Here is a 25364-nt window from a genome sequence, read left to right as displayed (position 1 = left end):
CAACAAACAAATCAGACTAGTTTGGATGCATTTCCTGGCATCTAAGCAACCCTGCACGGCATATGCTAGAGTCATGCCTAGAATCATAGCATCATTGTTTTCTAAAATCAAGTCACTGATTAAACACACACACACACACACACACACACACACACGCACACGCACACACGCACACACACACTTCTACACAGACTCCAGCAGAATCCATGATTCTTGTTTGAATATGCATGCTGTGATGTTATAACACATTGCCCTGCCAAACACTTGTATCATCCATATCATACCTTCTTTTGTTTTTTAAGCCTTACTAAAGACTTGATTCAATTAGTTTTTAGTTGTTTTTCTTTATTTGTGGCATTAATAGAAACTCATTTTGTAGACTTTCTATAAAACTACTCTGTCACTTAAACTTTTTAAAAAGTTTATTTTTCTGACTCCCTGGTCTTTGTTTAAAAAAATGGAAAAATACAGAAACATATAGCAAAGAAATTTAAAATCATCCATACCCCAGCTCCCAGAGCATTGCTGGCATTTTGGTGTATTTCCTTCAATATTATTTATTGCTTTTGTTTAGTTGAGATCCTACTGTACATACAATTTTAAATCATGGTTTTGTTTTTGTAAAGCAAGCTTTGCTGCACTTCATAAAAACACATCTTATTCTTAATTTTTATACCTGTAACTACCTTGTTCTCTCTTAGGCACCAGAAATTCCTTAAGTTATTCCTTACTGTCCATGGTGATCCTTATCCTGTTCTCATAAATCAAGACTTTGTATAGTAACAAAGATGGACACTTTCTTATCTGTAGGTACTTCTGTGTTTAGTATAAGTTCAGAAACTACAGGTAGTGCACAAGTGACAACAGCTGATCAAATAGGTAATCAAAGAACCTTTTTGACCCAATTTTTAAATCGATGCTTCCCCAGTCCCCAGAAGTATATCTATTACAAAAATAGTTGTAACGCTACAATAACTGCTTGCTCAGTTATGTAAAAGAGTGAATACGTACAAAGTGTTTAGGACAGTGCCTGGCACATAGTAGATGGTTGAGTTGGCTGCTACCACTCAAGGATCGTGAAGGCTGTGCCTTTGCTTTCGCGCACTTGTGCTAGATTGCCACCAGGGGGCAGACTACGTTTGGGAAAGAGTTGACACCCAGCCTGAGCTGTCCCTGGTGTTTTGCATAGTACACCTTTTTTTGTGTGTTGTACTTTACTGTACAAACAAACTACTGCTTCTGCCCTCTGACTTTTCCTTCTGACTGGCACTGCTTCCCTTTATTCTTGCAGTTCCTCGCTCCGCTGTTTAAGGATATCGTAAACAATATTTACTTTCAATATATGTGGTATAGCTTAGTGCAGTTCAAGTAAAAATTTGAATGAATATGATGAATTGGTGGCATGTTGCTAATTGCTTCTTTTGAATAGCATCGGATAAAGGATTTCCCTTTTAACCAGGATAATTTAGAGTTTACTATTACTTAAACAGAAAAGATACCCCCCCCCCCCCCCAAAAAAAAACCATCCTGTATGGGATGGTGTCATGTCTGTTTTTAATAATATCAATATATAACTTTATTCCTCTATTTATAATTTTAGTGCTGGTTGGTATCTTGGCTTTTACCCATTTTGTGGTGGGGGGTAGGGAGGAGGGGTGATTTTGGCATACCGATGTTCAGAATCTGGAAAAAAGATTGTTTTCTTTAATAATAAACTGGGATAAAGTGAAAAGACAACACCTAAATGTAGCTTTTCTTGACTTGAATCCCTTGGTTTTTGTGCTCCAGTTACCATGGGTGCAGTGTGTTTACAAGCTCCATTGTCTGTGTCTTTCCCACAGCTAACCCTTGACAGGGTCTGTCTCGCTTGTTGACAGCCTCTAAATTGGCAGGGGGGGGGTTGACGGAAGAAGGAGAAGGAATTATTCAAAATTTCCTTTCCTGCCTATCTCCTTCCCTCTTCACAGCCTAAACGCTCTGTAGAATTTCTAAAAGAGTAACTGCTTCCTGCACATTTTAACAGCATTGAATAGGGTTATTTATGGTTAACAGTTTCTACATTTATATCTGTTACTGAGTCTTGTTTTTTTAGAAAATCTTGGAAACAAGCATAGATCATTTTTTCACACATTTCCTTGTACTTTTTAAAATTAAAACGTTAAGAGTTTGGGCTATTCCTGGTTTAATAATATTAGCTTACGTGAGCATGTTGCCAGTGTAATTTTCTTGTATCCATACCTTTATCTTTCAGTTTCTTTTTGTTTTTGCCATCATATATTAAGGTGCTTTTACAAACCACTCTACCAAAGTAAGCATTTCATAGATCCCAGTGGAAGATACACATAACCGGACCCCTCCCCAGGTTCCTAGTCTCAGAACGTTGCTGAGAGGCACCTGGTTTCCTACAAATGCGATTACTCAAGTGTAGTCCTGAGAAGACTGTCTGATTGACTCATTTTTATTCCTCTGGAAATATTATATTACATCTGGTAGAGAAATTGCATTAACCTTTTGTCATTGGTTATTAGTGAGGTCCTCAGAACGTGAGTGTTAAAGTGGAACTTCATCCTTTTATCAATCTGTCATAAATATGTTCTAGCAGAAATTTTATTAAAAATTGCACTTGGGAGCATTTATTGCTTGAAGCCATTTTAAAAAATTTTATCCCAAGGCATCAGCTTGGTATATAGGTGTACATATAAAATATCTGCAAAAATGCCCAATGGTATTGGTGTGAATATAACTAAAACTTTGAAAATCAGAACACAGATTACTTTAATGAAACCTTATTTTTTCTAATTATTAAATAAACAGGCACTCGAAGTAGTTAATTTCCCTTAATGATCTTCCAAGTAGTTAGAGCATCCGTGCCGTTATTGGTTGTTATAAAAAGCTTGTAAGACCATCCACTTTCCCCTCCCCTTTACCATCTCTGATGAAAACCGTAACAGCCCCAGAAGTGTGTACAGCATGATGTAACTCAGAGGCTGCTTACGGCTGGATCTGCTAAGAGGAGATCTTATTCAGAGGAAGAGCATTGTTTTGGCAACATCTGGGAGTGAAAACGGAAGCCAGAAACACTTGGACAGCCCTGGGGTTTTTCCTTTTGTGTCTGTGTGGTGGAATGACATTTGCTATGTAGACATGTTTCCTCTCGCTGTATTTCTTGGCCTCGACGAGTGCTGAGTTTAAAAAGACAGCATGTGATGGTCCATGGAAGCTGTTTCTTCTGTGAAATCTTGCTACCTGCTCTGAAGACATGTTGTTGTCTCCCAAATTCTCCTTGTCCACCATTCACGTGCGGCTGACTGCCAAAGGATTGCTTCGGAATCTCCGGCTGCCTTCAGGGTTTAGGAAAAGCACTGTTATTTTCCATACAGGTTTGTGTGCCTTGATCTGTGCTGAGGGTTGCGTGGGGGACGTCTTGATTAACTTGCAAAAGTTTACCAGAAATTTTCTAAGGAGATAGATAGTTGGGGAAAGAAAGCTCTAAGGAGAGAACTAGGCTTAATTTGTAAAAATAAGCAGTTTTCTCTTATGTTTCAACACACGAGCCTTTTCTTACTGTTACCAGATGTGTGTGTGCTCAGTTTGTTATGGAAAGCAGGATGGTGTCCTTGGTGCTCCCTAGCTCTTTTCTCTGACACCAGCCAAATGTGTGGAATCAGCACCTAAGTTGCATTTTATCTGAAATGATTTTGGAAATAGGACATAGGTAAGTAAAGAAGAGCAGTTCTCTTTTGCTTAAAGAAGGAGAAGAAACGAGTTTCTGTAGTGTTTCATTCTCCCTGAGACGATGGTAGGTTTAATATACTAAAAGATTTCCATATTCTAAACATTTCTGAAATAAAACATCCTAATGAATGTGGAGAGGTAATCAATGAACCCCAGACTGAGATTTCCAAGCTTCTCAGTGAAAATATTTATAGTCACAAAAGACTGTCTCTGATGGTTTATGTTGTGGCTGCTTTTTATTTTCTGTGCCTTACATGAAATCAATGCATATGTAAATATGCTCGCTTTGAGAGAATTTAGTGGCCTCAAATTGCTACCTCACGTTCTCGATGGCAATTGCAACTATGGTAAATAGGTTGATTTTGTGCTATAAAACTGGAGTGCTAATCTGTTTGATTGTGGCTGGTTAGTGTGAACTGTCATAGGATTGAGTGTGTAAACAGACGATTCTTTCTTGTTTATATGCATGTCAGCCCGTGTATGTGTTATTCTCCATCTCTGTCCCTGGTGACTTTTTTCAGCTGACTGTTTCCAGTTTTCCCAGAAGCATCTCCCTTCTCTGGGGGATAATTCTCATTTTTTCCAGCACCTCTTCCTCAGATTTCATAACTCCCCTTGACCTGTCGCTGGAGTCGGCCTGCCTTTCCCTCTCGGGCTGAGCTGACAGCTGGAGGTGAACGAGGTGAGTTAGGAGTGAAACAGTGGCTCTTCCTCTCCCAGCCCAAATGCCACTGGAACGTTTTCAACCTTAAAAGATAAAAAGGTAGAAAAATAAAAATAAAAGGGTGTCCTGTGTTTGCAACCATTCGTAGGATCTAAAACAGCTCCAAGTAGCTTTTAATTTTAACTTTAAAAGGAAAAATAATCCATGCTCCAAGTAGAAAAGAAAACCAAATAGTACAGAAGGTTGTACCATCCAGGTGAGCCTCTCCCTGATGCAGCCTCCTGCCATCTCCTCAGAGGCCCCCACTCTCACTGCTGCTTCCACATCCTTCCGATAATTTCCTAATAGCATGTAAGCCTATGTAGACCTTTTATATCCTTTTTTATTATACAGAAATGGAAGCATACTCTATATTCTCTTCTATGGTTCACTTTTTTGTTGTTGCTTTGGTTTGGTTTTTTGTTTTTTTGGGGTTTTTTGGTGAGGAAGATTTGCCCTGAGCTAACATCTGTGCCAATCTTCCTCTATTTTGTATGTGGGATGCCACCACAGCATGGCTTCATGAGCGGTATATAGGTTCACACTTGGGATCTGAACCCCCAAACCCTGGGCCACTGAAGCAGAGCACACGGAACTTAACACATGTTTACCTCATTCTTTTTAATAGTCATGGAACATCCCGTTGTTGGGCAAGCTATGATTTATTTAACCAGTCTTCTCTTAGTGAGCACTTTAGGTGTTTGTAGTGTTTTTGTGAAGCAGGCAGCTTGCCAAGGCAGCTCAAGCAAAAGACACAAGGCTTTTACTACCAGAGTTGACTAATAGTGGTATTTTAGGTGCTTGTTATTTTCTGAAGTTATATAAAAATATTTTTATTTTTGAAAGATATTTGAATATTAAAAGTATTCATTTGATTGCAGTCACAATTTTTAGAGCTAAGTGCACTTAGAGGGGATCTCATTTACCTTATTTTACACCAAGAAGTCAGAGGCCCAGAGAAGTGGATGAACTTGCCCAAGGGCACACAGTCAGTGGCAGAGATGGGACTACAACCTGGGACTTCTGTTTCGAATTTTGGCTTATAGGTTTTCCTAGATGTGAATTTTGTTGTAATTCTGTTAGATCTAGTGAATAGTAGTGATAAAAAAGGAGTTTGTGTTGGGAAGCGTTTTAAAATTATGTAAAGAATATAATTCTACTTATCCCCAGTAAAAAGCTTTTGTGAGCTTATCCATATTACGTAACTCTAAGGTCTGAGAAATCTTCCAATAAAATGGATACTGAAGCCATTGCATTTATTCTTATCCATATGGGCTGTAAGCAGGAGCTTGTGTTGTATCCTTGATAAAGGAAGGGGTGTTGATGTCAGTTGCCATAGGTGGCAGTGGTGTTGGCCTGGATTCCGAGAGCCTGGGGTTGTCGTCTTGGTTCTTCAACCAAGTGAGTGACCTTGATCACTTAACCAGACAGGACTACAAAATAATGGAATCAGATGAGATGACTTCAAATTTAACCTCAAATTCTTTGAATTTTCTGGCTATAGGTTAAAAAACCCTAGATGCATTACTGACACCTGAAAATTCATCTTATCTAAACAAATTCTCTACTGATCTCCCAAACTCAGTTAACATTCCTTGTTTATTTATTTCTCTTCATGACACCATGTTTTTCCCTTATCCTGTCATCAAACGTCAGTCACCTTTGAATCATTGTTCTTCCTCACTTATCCACAACGAATTGGTAGCAAGAATCTAAGACTCTATCTTTTGAAATCTTGATTTGTTTTTACTCTCTGCCACTATTCTAGTTCAGGCTTTTTTATTAGGTTGAAGCATTTGAAATTGCTCTTCTGGTAAATAAAAAAAAAAAGGCCAAACACAATGACAGTTTCATATCATCCAACCTAATACTTTGGGCTATTTGAAGGGTTTCATTTTTTTTATTGTTATTTTTTGTGGTGAGGAAGATTGGCCCTGAGCTAACATCTTTTGCCAATCTTCCTTTTTTTGCTTGAGGAAGATTGTCTCTGAGCTAACATCCGTGCCACTCTTCCTCTATTTTGTATGTGGGATGCCACAACAGCCTGGCTTGATGGGCGGTATGTAGGTCCACACCCGGGATCTGAACCTGCAAACCTAGGGCCGCCAAACCAGAGTGTGTGAATTTAACCACCGCACCATGGGGCTGGCCCCCTGAAGGGTTTTATATTTGATCTTTGCCACCAGCCTTTCCCCTGCTTCCAGACTGTCTTTCACATTGCAGGATTAATTCAGTCATTTCATAAGCAAATATTTCTTAGACACGTACTATGAGCCAGGCCCACTGCTGGATGCTGAAAATATAGCCGGGACTAAGTCACAGATGGCCCCGCCTTCACACAAGGCCCACAGCGTAAGTGAGGGAGACATCGTACAACATCAAGTAATCATGGTGGAGCATGGACTAGGAGCCCAGGTCTTCCAGAAATGCCGTTTAAGCTGGGAGCTCCAGATATGTAGAATTAGCCAAGAAACAAACAGTTTTCCAGGCAGAGCAAACAACGTGTGAAAGCCTGGAGGTGAGGGCGAGCATGGCTCCTTCAAGGAAATGAAAGCATTTTAATATGTCTGAGCATCAAATGTGGAGCGAGAGGCATTAGCCATAAGCATGGTGAGTATGGGGACCCAGACAGAACAGGCCCTTTCATGGAACCCTTACACAGGGCACCGCGCACTTTAGTACATTGTCATCACGTGGTGCCCGTTGACAGTGTGTTGTCGGATCCAGGATGTAAGTTCCTCTGTAAAGATGAGCAAGAAGAGAAAGAGAGTGAATTTGCCAGTGTTTTGAGTGATGTTGCAGGATGTCGAGCACGGGTGAAGATCTCAGCTTCAGGGAAGGGCTAACATCATCTAAGTCCAGAAGTGCTTTCTCTGACTCGCCAAACTTCTGGCGATAGTCTCTCTTGCCAATGTATTCAGCTCAGTTTATTTAAGAATTTTGCCTCCACATTAGTTCCAATTTTATAATGAGTCAGTGGAGGGAAAAAGAATCTTCTAAGTAGAAATACTCTTTGCCACCAGTTTTATTAGAATTCAGTTTTTCTGTGTAGCTGAAGATACCTGTGTTATTATGAACAGTGCCATTTTGAACCTCAAAGAGTGAATGTTCTCTCTCTGATTCAGGTGAAGGCAATTCATTGTACTAAGAAATAGGATTCTTTCTGCTGAGCTCATGAGAGTAAAAGCAATTACTATAGCAAAGGAGAGGGGTGTACGTACCTATATATTGAGGAAGGACGGCAGAAGTATTATCAATAGAACAAAATATTTTCATTTACTTAAAGCTGCACTAAAGAGAACCATTTTGACTAGATATTTGATAAGAGTGAGACAGAATGTGAACAAATTTGTTTAATTAGTCACCAAATTATGTTCTTCTGTTTGGTATTCATTTCTGAGATTGTCCAGTGGAACTGCTTTTAGCCGCAGTTTGTTAAGACGGCTTAACTAAGAAGTAGCTTATTGGTCTCACCTAAGGAGAAGCAGCTCTGATGATGTTCAGGTGGCTCAGCAATGTCAGCATCAGCATCTCTGCTATTTTCCCAGCCCTTTTCTCATGACAGTTGCCTCGTGATCTCACAATGGCTGCTCCAGGGAGGGGAAAAATATAGGGAAGGGGTGGTACCAAGTCACCACAGCTTACATCTCATTGGCTACATCTCAATCACATGGCCATCTCTGCCTGCAAGGGAGGCTGGGAAATTGAGTGTTTGACTTCTCCAGTCTCAGTAGTACATGCAGGTAACAGAGGGGTTAGGGCCTTGTTTACAGTATCTGCCACTGAGTAGGCGAAACTGTTACTTCTCAAAATACTGAGATATTGGCTGCTTATAAATAAGAAGAGTAGACCATTTAACAAGTTGAATCTCTCAACAGACCTTGTTGCTTTTTCTCTTTTACGATGTGGATGTTTTTTGGTAATGATTATGTATTTTGTAATTATTTCATTTAAACACTTTCAAGTCATCCTGTTATTTGGACATATAGATTAATATTTGATTTTGATCTCTTAAGTGAATTAACTTTCAGTTATAATGCTTCCATTGAGAAAGAATGTTCTCAACTTTAAATGTGGCTTTTATGTATTTAAAATGTGTTAGCAAAAGATTAATATTTTGTTAGTAGTGTGTTGATGGTTCTATTCATGCATTGTTAAGGTGAGGCAAAATAAACTTCAATTTCTCCTGTCTTTCTCTGTCACACTAAAAAAATATAGAAGCCAATAAAGCCATTTTAGAAAGCTTCCATAAAAAAATAACATTAGAATTTGTATGTAAAAAGTTAAGAACTTCAATCATTTGTCGAATACAAAAGACATCAAAAGGACCAAATTCAAGAATAACAGATGAGAGATGTGGCCTTCTAGACCGTCTTTGTCATCTTACTGTGAATCCACATTCTTCTTTTTGACTTCCTTGAGAGCAGTCTTGAAGATTTGCTGGCCTCTTGCCACACTGATAAGCATTTACTAAGAACTGGTATTGCGAATGGCATTATGCTAAAAATGTTTTGTCATAGACTGATATTAAGTTCCTCTACCTATGGCCCTCTTATAGCTACAGCTTTGCTATGACATTAAAATGTGCCCTTTCATAGTTACAGCAGTTTATTTAAGAAGACAGTGACATGTTAAATGACTTTTCACTCATAATAGATAATATTTTGATAAGCTTTTAAAAGTTAAATGTTGATGGGGCCACCCAGTGGTGTAGTGGTTAAGTTTGTGTACTCTGCTTTGGCGGCCCACAGGTTCGGATCCCAGGCGCAGACCTAGCAATGCTCATCAAGCCATGCTGTGGCAGCATCCCACATAAAATAGAGGAAGATTCTTACAGATGTTAGCTCAGAGCCAATCTTCCTCACCAAAAAAAAAAAAAAAAAAAAGGGTTGGATGTTGAAAGAGAGAGTACATCTTAATCTCACAAGTTGCAGATAGCTAAAGTTTTACTGCACTAAACTGTGTTTTAATGTAGTATCTATTTTCACACACCTTCACATGGAGAGTAAACCATACATTATAGTTTGGGGCTGGATTCAGGATGAGAAGTAGAGCAGTGTTTCTCATCAGGAGAAACTGGAGGAATGTGGCAAGCAGTATCCAGTAAAGACTTATTTAATTAGAACAATTGAAATACTCTGGTCAATTGAGTTTTGGTTAATAGAGAATCACCCTATAAATGAAATAATGTAGACTGATACATTTTGTTAGCCCTAAAGCATGTTTTAGAGCTAAAAATATTTCATTAATAATATATGCACATTACTTGTTAGGTTGAAAAAAAAAGTGTGGTTTTAAATGTTTCCAGTATTGCACATCATTTTTCTGTGTTTGGTTTAGGTGATACTCTGGGTTATTTTAGCACATGAGGATCCTTTTTATAAACAGCAGCAATTATTATAGCTCTGGCGAAATTTGAGACTAATAGAACTTTCTTTTGGGTGACAGACTTGCCTTTTTCCTATTGGTCTCTGGTGACCTGAATTTTGGGCACCTCTCCTATTGCTTTTCTTTAATTGATGAGTATTTTGAGAATGACGTTCCCCCCCCCCTTTTTTTTTCTGCTTTTTATCCCCAAATCCCCCTAGTACATAGCTGTATATTTTTTAGTTGTGGGTCCTTCTAGTTGTGGTATGTGGGATGCTGCCTCAGCATGACCTGATGAGCGGCGCCATGTCTATGCCCAGGGTCCAAATCAGCAAAACCCTGGGCCACCGAAGGGGAGCATGCGAACTTAACCACTCGGCCACGGGGCCAGCCCTCCCCTTTTATTGATTGTGTTATAGAAATTCCTGATGTTGAATTTTTAATTGGCTATTTTAATTTTTGTTTCTACTTTAAGATAGCCTGTTGTCTTTCCTACCCAATAAAGAGATTTTTGACCCACTTTGGTGCATTTTGGGGATTGTTTTCCCTACTCAGGTGTTAAATCCGCATGTGCCTTGATTTCCCCATGCTGCTTTGCTGGGGGCCCTGTTTGACAAAGAACATGGTTACAACGTGGCTGCGATGGTTAGGGGCACATCTGTGGCTGTGGAGCACTGCCCACAGGACATGGCTTCATTGGCACCATGGTGACGTCACCTGAGCTGGCCAGCTCAAGATGGAAAAGTCACAGAAGAGGCAGCAGTGACAATTCTAGAATAGTAGGTGCTGTGAGGGGGACGTGTAGACTTTTTGTTCTTGTTTTGGAATCAGTTCCTGGTGGCGACAGAATATTATTCTTGGTACTGTCGTCTTCCATGTGTTAAACTAAAAAGGACACCTTGTCGATGCACGTCGTCATTGCTGAAAACAAAAACACTGCTTGGTATAGCAGGCTTTGTGATGGTGAGCACTTTTTTTGGTACCTATTAATTGATTAAGTCAAAATGATCATTAAAACAAAAACAACAAAAGTCCACATGAAGGCTAGTATTTAATATTTTAAGTAATTTGTTTAATAATAAAGGGAAAAAAGCCGGGATCCGGTGGCGTCTATCTTGTGAAACAGCACCTCGTCCACATCAGTGGGAACTTGGTGGATATGTTTTCTGTTTTGTGCTCTGAGAAAAGACCTATCCATTTTGCGCATGTACAGTTTGAACAAGTATAATAAAAGATACTTGTTTCATAATTTAAGTTGAAATAAAAATTCAGACTTTTCCTCTACTAAAATTCATATTCTTAATGAAATTTTTGTTAGATTAGAATAAAAATATTTTTGGGGCTGGCCCGGTGGCACAGCGGTTAAGTGCGCACATTCTGCTTCTCGGTGGCCCGGGGTTCACCAGTTCGGATCCCAGGTGCAGACATGGCACCGCTTGGCAAGCCATGCTGTCGTAGGCGTCCCACGTATAAAGTAGAAGAAGATGGGCATGGATCTTAGCTCAGGGCCAATCTTCCTCAGCAAAAAGAGGAGGATTGACAGTAGTTAGATCAGAGCTAATCTTCCTGAAAAAAATAAATAAATAAAAATAAAAATATTTTCAGTATCATTGGAATTTTTACTATCACAGGCCTAAAATTGTATTACTCACAATTTTTTGTTGTGTTCCATTTTTGTAGTATGTTTTTTTCAGTCCTGAAACAAATCCATAAACTTAACATATTAAGGTAGACTTCAGATTATTTAGAAAGCCAACAAATTGAGGGAGATAATACTGTCTTAAAAGTATTTCTGAATGTAATGAATTTCTATTAACTTTTCTTTGTAGTTAGTAGTCTATTTTAAGAACATGAGAAATCAGCTTTTCTCCTGCCAGCTACGTGGAAAATGTTCAAGGTCAAGTTTGGGTTGTTTTTTCAAGAAAAATTGTGTAAGCATGATTATCTTGAAACAGGAGTTTTGAATATGAATATGCTTCTATTCTGTAATCTACTTTTAAAATTAAAAAAAAGTAAAACCCTTTTCCATATAAGCCGTTGCAACAAATTCTAACGATATAGTAGTGTGAAATTTAAATGCTTAGGTGTCTTAATGTCCCTCCCCCACCGAAAGAAATGACGTGGGTAAATTTTAAAAGTCTTAAACACTATTTTGTTGAACTTGAAATGTTCTGTATTAAGTAAATGCCATACCTACCTAAAATAGGAAAGTACTGTGTGTACCTCCTAAATTATTATTACTATGAACTCTTTTCAAATAAATAATGAAAGGAACACTAAAAATGTTTATATAAATTTATACGAGTAATTGATAAGAATAATTTTTTTAAATGCCTGAGTAAGATTGTACAGATTACTGTGGGTTTGCTCTTCAGTTGATACAACTACAAAGTGTATGTTAATGCTCTTGTGTTAGGGGCAGTATTCAGGACAACGGGAATAAGGAGCTCCTTGCTCCTCAGGAGAATGACATGGCAGACAGTTAAATCTGGAAAGTGTTATGGAGCAGGTGAGTTAAGAATAGACTCTTTTTGGAGACTCAAGAGCAGGGTGTTAGAGAATGTCATAGCACCTTCCTCACCATCTCCCACACCGCACTCCTCCCCTCCCTCTGCCCTCACTCTCATTCTCACATGCTAAGCTACCCCTCTCTGTGTTACTTCCTAACTGGGAACTTGTGACTTGTCCTGGATTCCCCTTGATCTGACTGGTCACCAGTTCCTCCTGTTGTGCCTCATAAATGCATTGATGTTTTCCTGCCTGTCATCACTGCCACTGACCCATGAGTTTCTCCTCGTGGGCCTCCCTCAGGACCTCCCTACATATGCCCTCAGATCTTCCTTGACAGTGCCTCCAGCCTCGTTCTGTGCCCCCTACAAGATAAGACCTTGTATGGCACACATGCTGTCGCCCTGCTTATGCTTCCAGCCGCTCCATCTTACCGTCACTGCAGGAGTCCTGACCTTGTTGTCAGCACAGGCTACCAGGGCACCAGGGGCCTCCCATACCTCGCTGCCTTTGCGTTTGCTGGCATCTTCTGCTTATCTTTCTGCTGAATGTGCAAATGTCCATCCAAACTCTGCCTCTAGAACTCTTTCTTGACTACTCCAGATCTAGCTGTTTCTCCACCTGTACTCTCACCACCATGTGTACATAATTCTATCTAATAATCAAGTCGTGTTGCCGTTATTGCTTTGTTTCCTTGGACTATTCCAGGGTAAATACCCGTCATCAAATGCTGAGGAAACACTGACAGAGAGAACTTGTGTAGAGAGAGGTGTCCTTCCTAAGGGTTTTAGATGTGTAGGTTCAGATTAAGGCAGAAAGAAGGGAGTCGGTTGTCGATCCAGGCTGCTGGTAGAGACTTCGAGAACCCTCACCAGCCCGCTAGTTCATTACCTACATTTTATTAACATTAGTTTCAATGCAGTAGGTGGCAGAAGGCACATTCCACCCAGTGGCCGTCACCTTCACACACGTAGGTGGACATGTGAGTGGAACAGGAAGAGATTCAGCGGAGACCCTTGGTGTCTTCATGCACCCCTGTCCACCAGCACCCCCTTCTCCATGCCTCCACTGCCCCTCAAGACACCAGGGCAGACCCACCCACTCCCACAACAAAGCCATCATGGGGGATTTTGACACATACTTGGCGAGTGAGTGAATGGCTCAATAGGTATACAAAAACTAGGCAAAATTATTTACCAAATACCGTGTATAGTTTTGTGTTTCATGGAAGCCAAGGTGACTCTCCTAGTAGGTCTTGTCTCTTATTATTTGATTTTAATATTTGGAAAGCCAGCCGATTCAGTAAATGGCTTATTTGGTCTTAGGATGGATGTGTCCTCAGCAGCCAGTAGCTTAGTCCACATCTCAATGGTGAAGTCTTCCTCTCGGAATTGTGTTTAGCCTTGAAATGGGGGGTCTATATACCTCAGTGACTTGAGCCTGAAAAACAGGCCTCTTCCCCTTTACCCAGCTACTTTCTTTAAGAAAATGAATAGATTTATTAGGCTAGTTTTAAATTTTATTAACTTGCAGTTTCTGAGTAGAAGGAAAAAAGATAGCAAACAGCGTTATCCAGCTGTTTTTCAAGGGAGCAAATGTCTTGGATTCAGGACTTGTGTTTTCCTGGAGGAGGTTTCAGTTTCAATAGAGTGCATCCCAGGAAGGTTGGATCAGACGTGATAGTGGTGATTATCTTGTTGACAGACATCTAAATCTATGGAGAAGGTTCTGATTTTCTAATTTTAAGGTTTCTGATTAAATAGATCCTGTTAGTATAATAAACAAAATATTTTAAACTTTTAAATACAGCTGCATTATCAAATGGTAACCTGTTAATAAAGGGAATAGAAAGGCAAAGTTTGGTTCATATTACGCTAATTTGGTTCAAATCCCACTAGGATTCAGAGACACTGTTGTTCTTTAGTATCATGAAGTACCCTATTTATGAGCATTAGGGCTCTGAGCATCATTGGAGATTTTTGCATCATCTCTGATCTTCAGTTGAGCCAGGAGTGAGGAGGGAAGGAAGGACACGCAAACTGGGTCATCAGCTACCATGTGGTACAATTTTGTCCTTAGGGAGCACAGTATATGGAGCGGAAGATTGAGGTCACACCATGATTTTCCAGCTCTAGGTAGAGGACAGTCTTTGCTTTTTGCACTTCTGTTAAAATTTGAAGCTACATACTCCTAGAAGAGTAACATGTCAATGTTTTCTTTCTTCCTTAAATGCAAATATATTCTGAGCATTTACATATGACAAACCTGTGTTATTTCCGTTCTTGTCTAGATTCCCCAAGGAAGAAACACGGATTGACTGTTTTCTTGATGGTTAAGTGTTAAAGATTTCAGTGCTCAGAATTCATTGTAACCACCTTGAAAAAGCAATACTACCTTTTAATTTTGAATAGGCAATATATTAACCCCATAGTTAAAAAGTATTAAAAAAAATGCATTAGAACACTTTGTATCTGTCTGGTTCCTATTCCCTTCTCTGAACAGGTAAACATTGTTAGTACTTTTATATGTATTATGCTATAATTTTGTTGTGCATTTAGAAGCAAAGAAGAAAATATGGTCTTATAGTCCTATCGTCTTTATACAACAGGGCATATTGTCTACATTGCTCTTTAATATGCTTTGTTCATTTACCACAGAGAGCTTCCTAGTTCTGTCTTATGGCTGTGGTATTCTACTGTATAAATGTACTGTAAATGTATTGAACCAGTCCTCTGCTTATGAGCATTTGGGTTTTTTTTTCTTTTTCGTTTTTCTTTGCAAACAAGTTTGCAATGAAAATCTTTTTCTGTAGCTGTCATTTTACACCCCTCTAGGATTCATAATAGGATAAATTCTTGCTTACCAGCTATGAATTCAACAGTTTGTGCTAAGGTGTGTTAGAGAAGGCTTGGTACAAAGCTCTTGTGTGCTTAAACTGAGCATGTGACATTATGCAGACAGACATGACCAGAGTCAGGTTTTAAATGTTTGAATGAGATTCTCAGTGGGTAGGATTGGAAACTGCGTCATGATGTCCAGATCTGACGATTTCTGTCACTACCTGAGGCAGAGCAGTGTTTGTGTTCTGGGCATGATGTTTGCGTTTTCACGACTGGACACTTAGGAATGGATGCTGCTTCTCTCATTAGATGGAGTTAAGACCCTAACATTTAACTTCTGCCAAAGGTGAAACAGCACAAATGGAAAAGCAGCTAAGAACCAGGAGCCCTGCACGGTTGGAATGCATCCAACTGGGACAGTTGATAAGACAAGATAAGATAGCCAGAGCTACTTAAGTTCATTCTGGGGTGATCTTAGCAGCACTCTTAATAGAGTGTTGGGTCCTAGGGAATTTTCTAAATTTTCAAAGAATATATACCCCCTGACACAGTTAACAGTTCCAAAATATGGAGAATAGGACTTTTATAGGCACAAATGCCATTTTGTGATCAAAAGCGAAAGCAACCAAAATATAATAAAGGAAATGTATAGATACCAGTCTCACTCGTGGACCTAAGCCACCTGAATCCTCAGCAACAAGTGAGGGAGTAGTTGCTACTATTGCACTGACGTATCTGAAACAATTAAGTTTCTCTCAGGGACTGGGGGATGGAGGAAATGGGTGAAGGGGGTCAAAAGGTACAAACTTCCGGTTATAAAATAAATAAGTCCTGGGGATGTAATGTATTGGATGGTGACTATATTTAACAATACTGTGTTACATATTTGAAAGTTGCTAAGAGAATAGATCTTAAAAGTTTGCATCACAAAAAAAAAATTGTAACTGTGTAGTGACAGATGTTAACTAGACTTCTTGGGATCGTTTTGCAATATGTACAAATGTCGCATCATGTTGCAGACCTGAAACTAGTATCCTGTTATATGTCAGTTATACCTCAACAAAGTTACATTTCAGATGGTAAAAATAAGTAAATAAAAATGAAAAGTTTGCCTCAGGAAATTGCAGCCACTGTGGCATGAGAAAAGCCTTTAACCAAGTTTATCAAATTAAAATAAAAGCCAGGAAAAAATCATAATGGTTTCAGAGGCCTAATAAGGAGTCAACAAATTCCAGCTCTTATTTTTGAAACACTTAAGAAAAAGTATTGACAGATTCTTAACGATGTAGGTATTTTATTTTAAAACCTATTATGTCCATTGAGAAAACAGTAGCGTTAATCTCCTTAAATAAAAAAAAAGATAAGGCTCTCTTCCTATCTTTAAAAAGTTAGAAATGGAATTAACCATTCAATAAGAAAAACAGATTTAAAGGAAGGTACTCTGTATACATATAATCAAGGAATTTAGACAAACAGTAGCAAAAACTGTCAGTAGAGTTTTAAGGTAAATTCAAGAAATCTTGATAATACAGTGAAAAAAATTTAGTTTACAAAGAAAACATCCATTTACAAACACGCTTAGCTCTTGCCTGACTTTGGTATAAGAGATCATTTGAAAGAAAATAGAAAGTTTAGTGCTATAAAAGGAGCATTCTGTATTCTGAATTCTGTGTAGTGTGAAAAACAATGTTTAATAAGTTAATTTAGATTTATTTCCTTATGAAATAACTTAGTAGAACCTGACCAGTTAATACTAAAGTTCATGTGAAAGACTTAAGTAGGCAAATATCTTAAAGATTTTTCCAAAAATATTCATATAAAAGATTCACCTCTCAGATTTTGTAAATAATTATAACCTAACAGTTTTAAAACTCTGATATTGTGTTAAATAATAAAATTAAGAAATTTAGCATGGAAAGTCTAGAAAGAGAATCAAACATTGTTAAGGATTCAAGAAGTGATAAACTCAAAGCAAGGTATCAATAAATACATGAATATTTCAGTAAGTATTGGTAGGACGTGTGACAATAATCTCAGAATTAACTTATAGCTGCATAAATTGTAGTAAATTCTAGATGGCCAAAGAGTTAAAAGATGTTTTTTGCTGTTCTGTTTGTATGTATAAAATTATATAAAACACTATTAAAGCATAGATATTTATATGTAGATTTATTGAAATGAAGAGCTATCAGATAATGGGCTTGAATATTAAGATTATTGCATAAATGTTTACTTTTAGTTATGTAATGCACTGTGTCTCCACCCCATTTCTACTTTCTGATATGGGTGGGAACAGTAGGCACTTGGCGCCAGAGGCCTGGGTTCTGACTTTGAGTCTGTCCCATAGAAGCTGTCTACGCCTGGGCAAGGCCCTTCACATCCTGGAACCTTTACTGGGAGGATCAAGGAGAGGGACAGTGAGAACATTATGAGCGTAAAACACTACACTTATTGTATGTTATGTGACTATATATAATTCTAAGAACGTCTCAGGAAGTGACATAAAAGGAATACTAATCAGATATTTTGACAAACTGTAAAATATTTAGATTATTTTCCATTAACATATGACTATAAAGTTGTTCCCCCTTGAAGCCTTTAATGTTATGACTATAAACTTGGTTGCCTTCTCCATCTGCTTTGGAAGTGGTAATTATTGCTAATTAACTCTTAATGATTACTAATCAAGACCAATGGGCAAATACTTTCCCCTTCTCTTTAAGTATTTTTGAAACACAATAGATATTTCAGTCATTCTAGAACTGAGATTGTCAAGTATTAATACAAATATGAGTTGTTTAACCATGGAAAGCAACCACAGAAAATGAGAGCCTTTTTTCCTTTTTTTTACTTAAAGAGTATATTGAGTGTTTTTTACCATTGGTTCCTGGAACATGAATACTAAGGTTTCTTTATTTTCCTTCAAAAAATCACTGTAGTTTTCCTCCCCCTGAAAAATTAGATAATTGCTGTTTATAAAATTGTCTTAGGTTTGTTTGTTACCACAGAATGTGGATGCCACAGAGAATGCGTATGAGAATAAGGAAACAGTCACTTTTTTAGTTTCTTGTGTCTTTTTTTTTTTTTCAGGTTTAGATTTGTTTTGATTCTTTGGCCTACTTATTTCCAGAAACTAAGCAGCTTGTTTCCTGTTTTTCCACTTCTGTTTGATATTTAAAGTGACTGAGACATTTGGAATGGTTCCAAAGCTGAACAGTTTTTCATTTAAAATAAAGTGGAGTAATTCACAGAAAGTGAACAATCACTTAACGTGGCATCTTAGATGGATCTGGAGTATTAGCATGGGCTTTAAAAAAATATTTAAGCCATTATTACTACTTGAAGGGGGGAGAAGACAACAAAGCTTGTGTTTGCTAGAAAACAGAATAATATAGTCAGGAGTCTGATACTCAAGGGACTTCAAGATCAGGACCCAAATGTAAGTAGATTTTCAATGTACATGATGATTTATTAGAGATTAGGAAATGCCTCGTCTGCGGTATAAATCTTTGTAATGACCAGGCCATCAGCAGGAAAAGGACAGGAAGTTTGTAGAAAAGGTATGGGAAGAGGGAAAGGCATTTAAAATCCAATCGTTTGTGTTTTTCTTTCGGCATATGTGATCAGAATACAGAGTCAGAGTACTCGTCACAGAGGGGTTTCTGTACCATTTTACCTAGAAAATTAGGAACTATGGAATCAACATTATTTTGCACAGAATTTTCATGTTTCTGGATTGCTAAATCTGTTTGTTTCATGTTCATAATTCTCTGCCCCACATAAATCTTTTAATGTCAGAGTTAAAGCCATTGTCTGTGTTTATGAATTCCAAACATCTGGCTATTTGACGAATTCCCATTCTCATCCATATACGTTCCTTATGTAAACAGAACTTAAATGCATTTCTGCGGCTCATCTAATGGTTTTTGAACCCAGATGGTAATGATTATAAAAATTAAAATCGCATATCTTACTACCTATGTTAATTGCTTTTGCAGTTGAAAAGGGCAGGCAGAAGAGTCCCAGAAGTTTATGTATCCAGACACAGACGTCTCCAGATGCACTGTCCTCTGAAAAAACGCTTGAGCTGGCTCGGTATAAAACAAAATGTGAAAACCAAAGTGGATTTATCCTGCGGCTCAAGCAGCTGCTTTCCTGCGGTAATACCAAGTTGGAGGCATTAACCGTCGTGATTCAGCACCTACTGTCTGAGGTGAGGATGTGCCCTTCTGAACAGTCTTCTCACTGAGGTGGGGGCTGGGAGCAGTGGCGGCGGGCAGTGCTCCTGCTCTTGTGAATATTTCTACATTAATGATCGGTAAAATCAGATAGAATTCATCCAATTATGCTTTTGTCAACTCACTTGATACCTGAGTCACTCTCTGGAAATTTGGCATTGAAACGTTTCTTAGTACTTCCTTTTTTGCCTCTAGAGTATCTTCGTTAGACCAACAACAGCAAAAAAGTAATTGCCTGTTTTATTTCTATATGACTCCAGACTATATTAGCATTAACATTTTTAAGTTAATTTTTGTCTACCTATGTGCAGCTTTCTATATCACGCTTAGTTTAATGCTTTGGCAAATGAGGTTGATTATATTTATGGGTCAAAGAACGTTTCTGAGCTAACTCCTAGTATTGGTCTGGGGACTTTCCAGAAGTTCCATCCATTCCTGAAAGAGTTTGTGGTACAATAAACTTAAAACAGTTTTTCTTTGCTTACTACCTCTTCCCTGATATTCTACAAGGATGTTCATTCAGGAACTAGTTAAAATTCATTGAGAAAACCAAGTTTCTGTGAACATATGCTACTGGCATAGCAGCAGAAGCTACAGTTGCCTACAGGGAAACAATGGGGTGAGACTATAACTTAGCTCTTTAGATATTTTTTAATCAGAGTTTTAAAGATGGGCATACGTGACATCTCAAGAAGAAAACTGTTCAATTTGTTTATTCTGTAGTTCCATTCAGTAGAAAAACCTATATATTCATTTCCTGCACAGGCTGCTACGATGGGATTGCTGTCTGGGGTGGGACAGTTGGAGGTAAATGAGACTGGTCTGTGCCTTTGATGAGCTACCAAGCTCTAGTAGACAGTTTAGACTGATATTTGATGAACATTTTACGGCTTTGTCCAAATATATTTTTTTTGGTGACATTTACCTAGTTTTTAAATTACAGTGGTATTCAGTATTTTTGTTTCTCTTGAATACATAAGGAGGGAATTTGAGAGTTGGTTTATATAACCAAGTGAGCTAAATTGGAAGCCACATAATATCAAATGTAGGGAACAACTAGTCTGTCTGTTTAGTTTTACTACATCTAGCCTAACAACCCCACGTCCAACCCTTTTCTCTCCCTTATCTCCCCACGAACTCGATCATCATCACATCCTGTGCACTCTCACCCACAGTGTTTCTCCCCTTCGTCCCCTCTTTTCCATTCCTGCCGATGCGAACCTTGTTCAGACCCTGGATAACTGTCCACTGGATGATGATGGTAACTTCGTAGGCAACCTTCAGGCTTGCGGTGTCTCCCCTGTAACCCATCCAAGCACTGCTGGCAGAGTCATCTTGCCAAAGCATTCCACTCTGATTGAAACCTTCACTGGTTCTCCATCGTCCACAGCTGGTCTGTCCAGCAGTGTAGCCAACGGCCTGTTGAAGCTCTTGAGCATTTGAAGTGCGGTGAGCTTAATTGAAATAGGCAGTAAATGTAAAATACACATGGATTTTGAAGACAGTATGAAAGAAAGGATGGAAAATATCTCGTTGATTTTTCTATTGTCTATGTGTTGAAATAATATTTTGGATATACTGGGTTAAATAAAATATTAAAATTTAATCTTTTAAACCTTTTTAAAGTGTGGCTACTAGGAAATTAAAATTATGTACATGGTTCATACTATATTTCTTTTGGATGACTCTGGTATATAACTTGGAATATAAGACACTCTAGTTTGACACCAACAGCCCTTTTTAACCTTACCTTCACTGCCTATATGTTCTAGCTGTATAATTAGGGAGGCAGAGGAGAAATGAAAGGAATTTAACATTTGTTGAATATATAATAAATACCAGACATTCTTGCTTATTAAATCTTATCCAAAAACACAATTTGGAATTTACAAATAAGAAAATTGAGGCATAGAGCTGTTCAGTAACTTGACTCTCAACAGACAGCTAGTAAGAGGAGGACCAGGACTTGAACCCGGGTCTAGGACAGTATGAACTCAAAATCCCCTGTAAACTTCCTGTACTTTTTCATCCTTTGTTCAAATCCCATTACTAGGCTACCGCCTTTCTCCCTAAGACCCATGTGTTCAGGTCTTTCTTATAGTAGCATCACATCCTTACCTGCATTTCATTTACATGGATTCGTTAGACAACCAACCAAAAGTAAAAGACCTGAATTGAATAGATCAGGCGGTCCTGCCTTCCGTGCCCCCTCAGTGAGCAAAGGCCCGGGAGTGGATGTGAGATGAAAGACAGGAGTCCTTCCTTCAGCCGCGTGCTCAGTCCCTAAATACCTCGTATGGCAGGAACATTCTACACTCCACGTGATCCTCATGTTTAAAGATACCGTCTTCCCATACAGCCTGACCCCTAAACACAAGCCAAACACTTGATCAGGTGCACACTTGGAGAAAGAGTAGATTCAACCCTAGAGGAAAAAATCTCATGGGGTTGGATGTACTGAGAGGTGCTTTATCAGTCCACAGCAGGGCAAACTCCTGATGAGTTTCAGGGATGCTTTTACTGTATGTGAATTTCATCTTACGCTTAATTTAGGTCCAAATGCACATGTGATTGTGATTCCACAGAATTTCTCAAAATTCAGCTCAAAAACTCCCTCTTCTATGAAGACTTTTCCTGGTCCTTTTAACTCTATGTTCTGTCTATCCTCTGGATTCTAGGAGCACATATTTCTCTGTCACTCTCTACCTTATAATACAGTTAACCATTTAGTGCTTATTTTTGCTTTTTAAGTAAAACTCACCGACGCTAGGATCTACTATCTAGTTCTTTCTTAGGAAACTGCCCCAGCAGTTATGGCAGTGCCTTATACGTAATAGACTAAGAGTGTTTATCTGGGTGAACAAATGGCCATGTAGAGAGGATGGTATCCCAGATGTAAGATGAACATATAAAGTCTTTATGTAAATGTCCTTTGCTCTTTTCCAGCTCTTTATAATCAATCAGCAAATGTTTACGGATTGCCTAATGTGTGCAGGGCACGGTTATAAAACAGTTGCAAAGGAAAGACATAACCAGGGGAAAAGTTAAGCAATTTCTTAAACAATTTTTTCTTAACCCTTTGGTTCTCTCATACCCATTACAGAAGTGATTGAGTGATAGATATGTAGATTGATCTATATATACATATATATCTTGTTATTGCTAACTTTTTCTAAATGGTTTCAGAGCATTAGATTATGGGTAAAAATGGTTGATTATAGGGAATCCTGAGTTTATCACCTATCTTTTTCTTGCAAGTCTATTTAATCACTACAACTTTCCCACTTTAGCGGCAGACATAATTTGTCACATAGCAGAAGTTCTAATAAATGTCTCATGAATCTAGAAACTAATACCACACTTTCTATCTCTCTACTGTTAGTTTTAGTTTGTTCCAACTCTTGGTTTATCCTTGCATAGTTGTACAATATTCTGTACAGACAGCCAAAGTGAAGGAGTCTGTGAACTCCTCATAAAAAGGCTATGAGTGAGTTTCTAGGTAAACCTGAACGGGACCAAGGCCACCCCCAACCCCTGCCAACCTCTATGTATTCAGTGTGCCTCCAGTTCTGTTTTTGTAAGCAGAATCTAACCTAAAGTAGCACCTAAACAGAGTGAATTTTGAATGACACTAGCAGGCTACTATAAGTAAAAATGTCTCAGAACAAAAAAGTGGACATGATTCATTGTGTAGGTCATGGGGAGGTCAAAGAGAGCACGTATCTGACGTGGCTGTTGTCTGCAAAATCCCCTGTGCTGTTGATGCTCTTCAGTAGCTAGCAAATTCAGGCCACTGATGGGATGACAGCCAGAGCCTAAGTGCCCGCATCCCAGGGACTCCTAATTAAATTATGGCGAATCCATTTTTTTCTTGGAGCACGTCATATATTTAATGCATGAGTATAAAGGCTTTTCTCTATCCACATTCCCACCTCCCTCTTTTTTCACATTATGTGGAATTCTACGTGTTACAATACAAGGAGGATTAAATAAATTTATCTGTACTATAAAGAGTTTATCATCTAAGATGGAAACACTGATAAACGAACAGCTAAATAAAAAGAAATAGGCAATCAGTATCTATGTGACAAAATGCATTTTATCATCTACAAATAAAGGGTAAGTATCTTAAAGGGCTAGCTACCAGGGAGAGTTGAATAGAAACTAACACTTAGTGTGTGTCTATTATGGTATGGGCACTGGTTGGCGTTTCACAGAGGATGGTATTTTGAAGACCTTGGTTTTTCCATTATCCTGTACTGCTTCCCCTCAGGTGAGGTCATCTGCTTTGAGTGATGACCAAAGAATTGGGCTTGGATGTTTTAGTTCTTTCTAGATCCCAAGTTTCTTGAAGGCAAGAACCATGTCTTAAATTTCTTCCATGTTTTTCCCAGCATCTCGAATGGTGCTTCATTAATTGGTACTGAGTAATAACCTGCTAACCAATTCAAAAGGATAAATGTCCTATCTGGCATTTGGGGGATGGGGATGGTGTCTATGATTGACATTTAGCATTCCCTGAAGGTTAATGTAATGGGTCAGGTAAAGAAAACCAGACATTCCAGAGTATAGAGGTGGACTTGCGTGATGAAAATGACTTGGACAGAAAAGGAGTTAGGAGTCTAAACAGGAGCTGGATGATTGAGGTTCATGGAAGGAGGGTGAAGTTTATTTTTTTATGCACTGAGTGGAAGAGTTTTGTTTGTTTGTTGAGGAAGATTGGCCCTGAGCTAACGTCTGTTGCCAATCTTCCTCTTTTTGCTTGAGGAAGATTATCCCTGAGCTGACATTTGTACCAATCTTCCCCTATTTTGTATGTGGGATGCCACAAAAGCATAGCTGGATGAGTGGTGGGTATACAGGTCCACAGCTGGGATCCAAACCCATGAACCCTGGGCTGCCAAAGCAGAGCTCGTGAACTCAACCACTACGCCACCGGGCCTGCCCCAGTAGAAGACTTTTTGAGCAAGGGCATTTATAGGTACAAAGAATATGGAGTAATAATCTAGCAGCCCTCTGCAAGGTAATGTGGAGAGATGCTTTCCATAGTCCAGGAATGGATAAGTGAGGATCAGGACCAGGGTGGGGGTAGCACTAGTAGAAAAATTGAGATGGATTCAAGACCCTTTAGGAAGGAAGAACTGACTGACTTTGGCATAATCCATTTAGACAAAGAAGAGTCAAAGGTGACCTCGTGGTATTCCCGTCACTGTTACTGGGATTGACAGAGCTTGGAAGACGTCCATGGCTTCTGGACCCTGAGGACAGGGAGGTTGAGTGCAGTAGAGTTGGGAGAAATGTCCACATAGGTCCTGAAATTCCTTGTTCCCAAAATCCCTTTGATAAGCAGAAAGATCATCTGGGATATATTTGTGATAGGACATAAAAGTTTTCTCAAAATTACTCCTGGAAATTATATACCAACTTAATTTCTGGAAAATTATATACCAACTTAATTTATGGAAATTTGGAAAGTGACAACTTCTTGCCAGCTTTTCCCTCTATTAGCAGTTTAGCTGCTCTCGGAAAGAGTGAACTTGAAGCAGGCTCACTGATGTGTCACAGGATAGCTTGTGGGCATCGAGTAAAGCTGTCTTCTGGTTTTCTTGTCACTTTTACTTGAACTAGATTACTGAGCAAACAAAATTAAGATTTAAGTTTATGACTTAAGAAGTATATATCGTATGTATTTTTATTTGACTTTCTTCCAATTTTATCCAGGTTGATTTTTCTCAAACTTTAAGTTCTACATTAGAAAACCCATTATAAGTTCATTTTAAAAAACCTGGACTCATCAATTTGTGATTTTAGGACAGCTTAATACTGCCTTTTGAAAAGCAAGCCTTTAGAATATCATTAAGGCCAAAATATACTCAATGAGAAAGTGTTTCTTAAGTTCTAGCCCCTGCTAACTCTCCATATGACCCAGTGGGTCATTAACTTCCTTAGCTCTTTAGTAAGAGAATGCTACAA

The 25364-nt window shown here is 38.6% G+C and overlaps 1 protein-coding gene and 1 long non-coding RNA gene across 24 annotated transcripts in view; one reads left to right on the top strand and one right to left on the bottom strand.

The window, feature by feature from the left end:
* The window catches only part of MTUS1 (microtubule associated scaffold protein 1), a 141897-nt gene that overhangs the window by 88382 nt on the left and 28151 nt on the right, over positions 1-25364 (top strand). For 21 of the 23 annotated variants that reach the window (XM_070252883.1, XM_070252885.1, XM_023630956.2 and 18 more), the window contains one exon: positions 19152-19366. In XM_070252883.1, coding sequence (XP_070108984.1) covers positions 19152-19366 — 215 coding nt within the window. Of the gene's footprint in view, positions 1-2872; positions 3381-8025; positions 8182-19151; positions 19367-25364 lie in introns of those variants that run through there. The other 2 variants (XM_001488865.6, XM_005606369.4) reach the window with 2 other exon arrangements.
* On the bottom strand, positions 2751-8120 carry LOC138921038 (uncharacterized). The gene is made up of 2 exons (XR_011433205.1): positions 7913-8120; positions 2751-4482 (listed from the first exon to the last, which is right to left on the bottom strand). It is a non-coding gene; the product is annotated as an uncharacterized lncRNA (long non-coding RNA).

This window comes from Equus caballus, chromosome 27, assembly GCF_041296265.1.
Source record: "Equus caballus isolate H_3958 breed thoroughbred chromosome 27, TB-T2T, whole genome shotgun sequence".
Lineage (NCBI taxonomy): Eukaryota > Metazoa > Chordata > Mammalia > Perissodactyla > Equidae > Equus > Equus caballus.
This window is presented reverse-complemented; position numbering and strand designations above follow the sequence as displayed.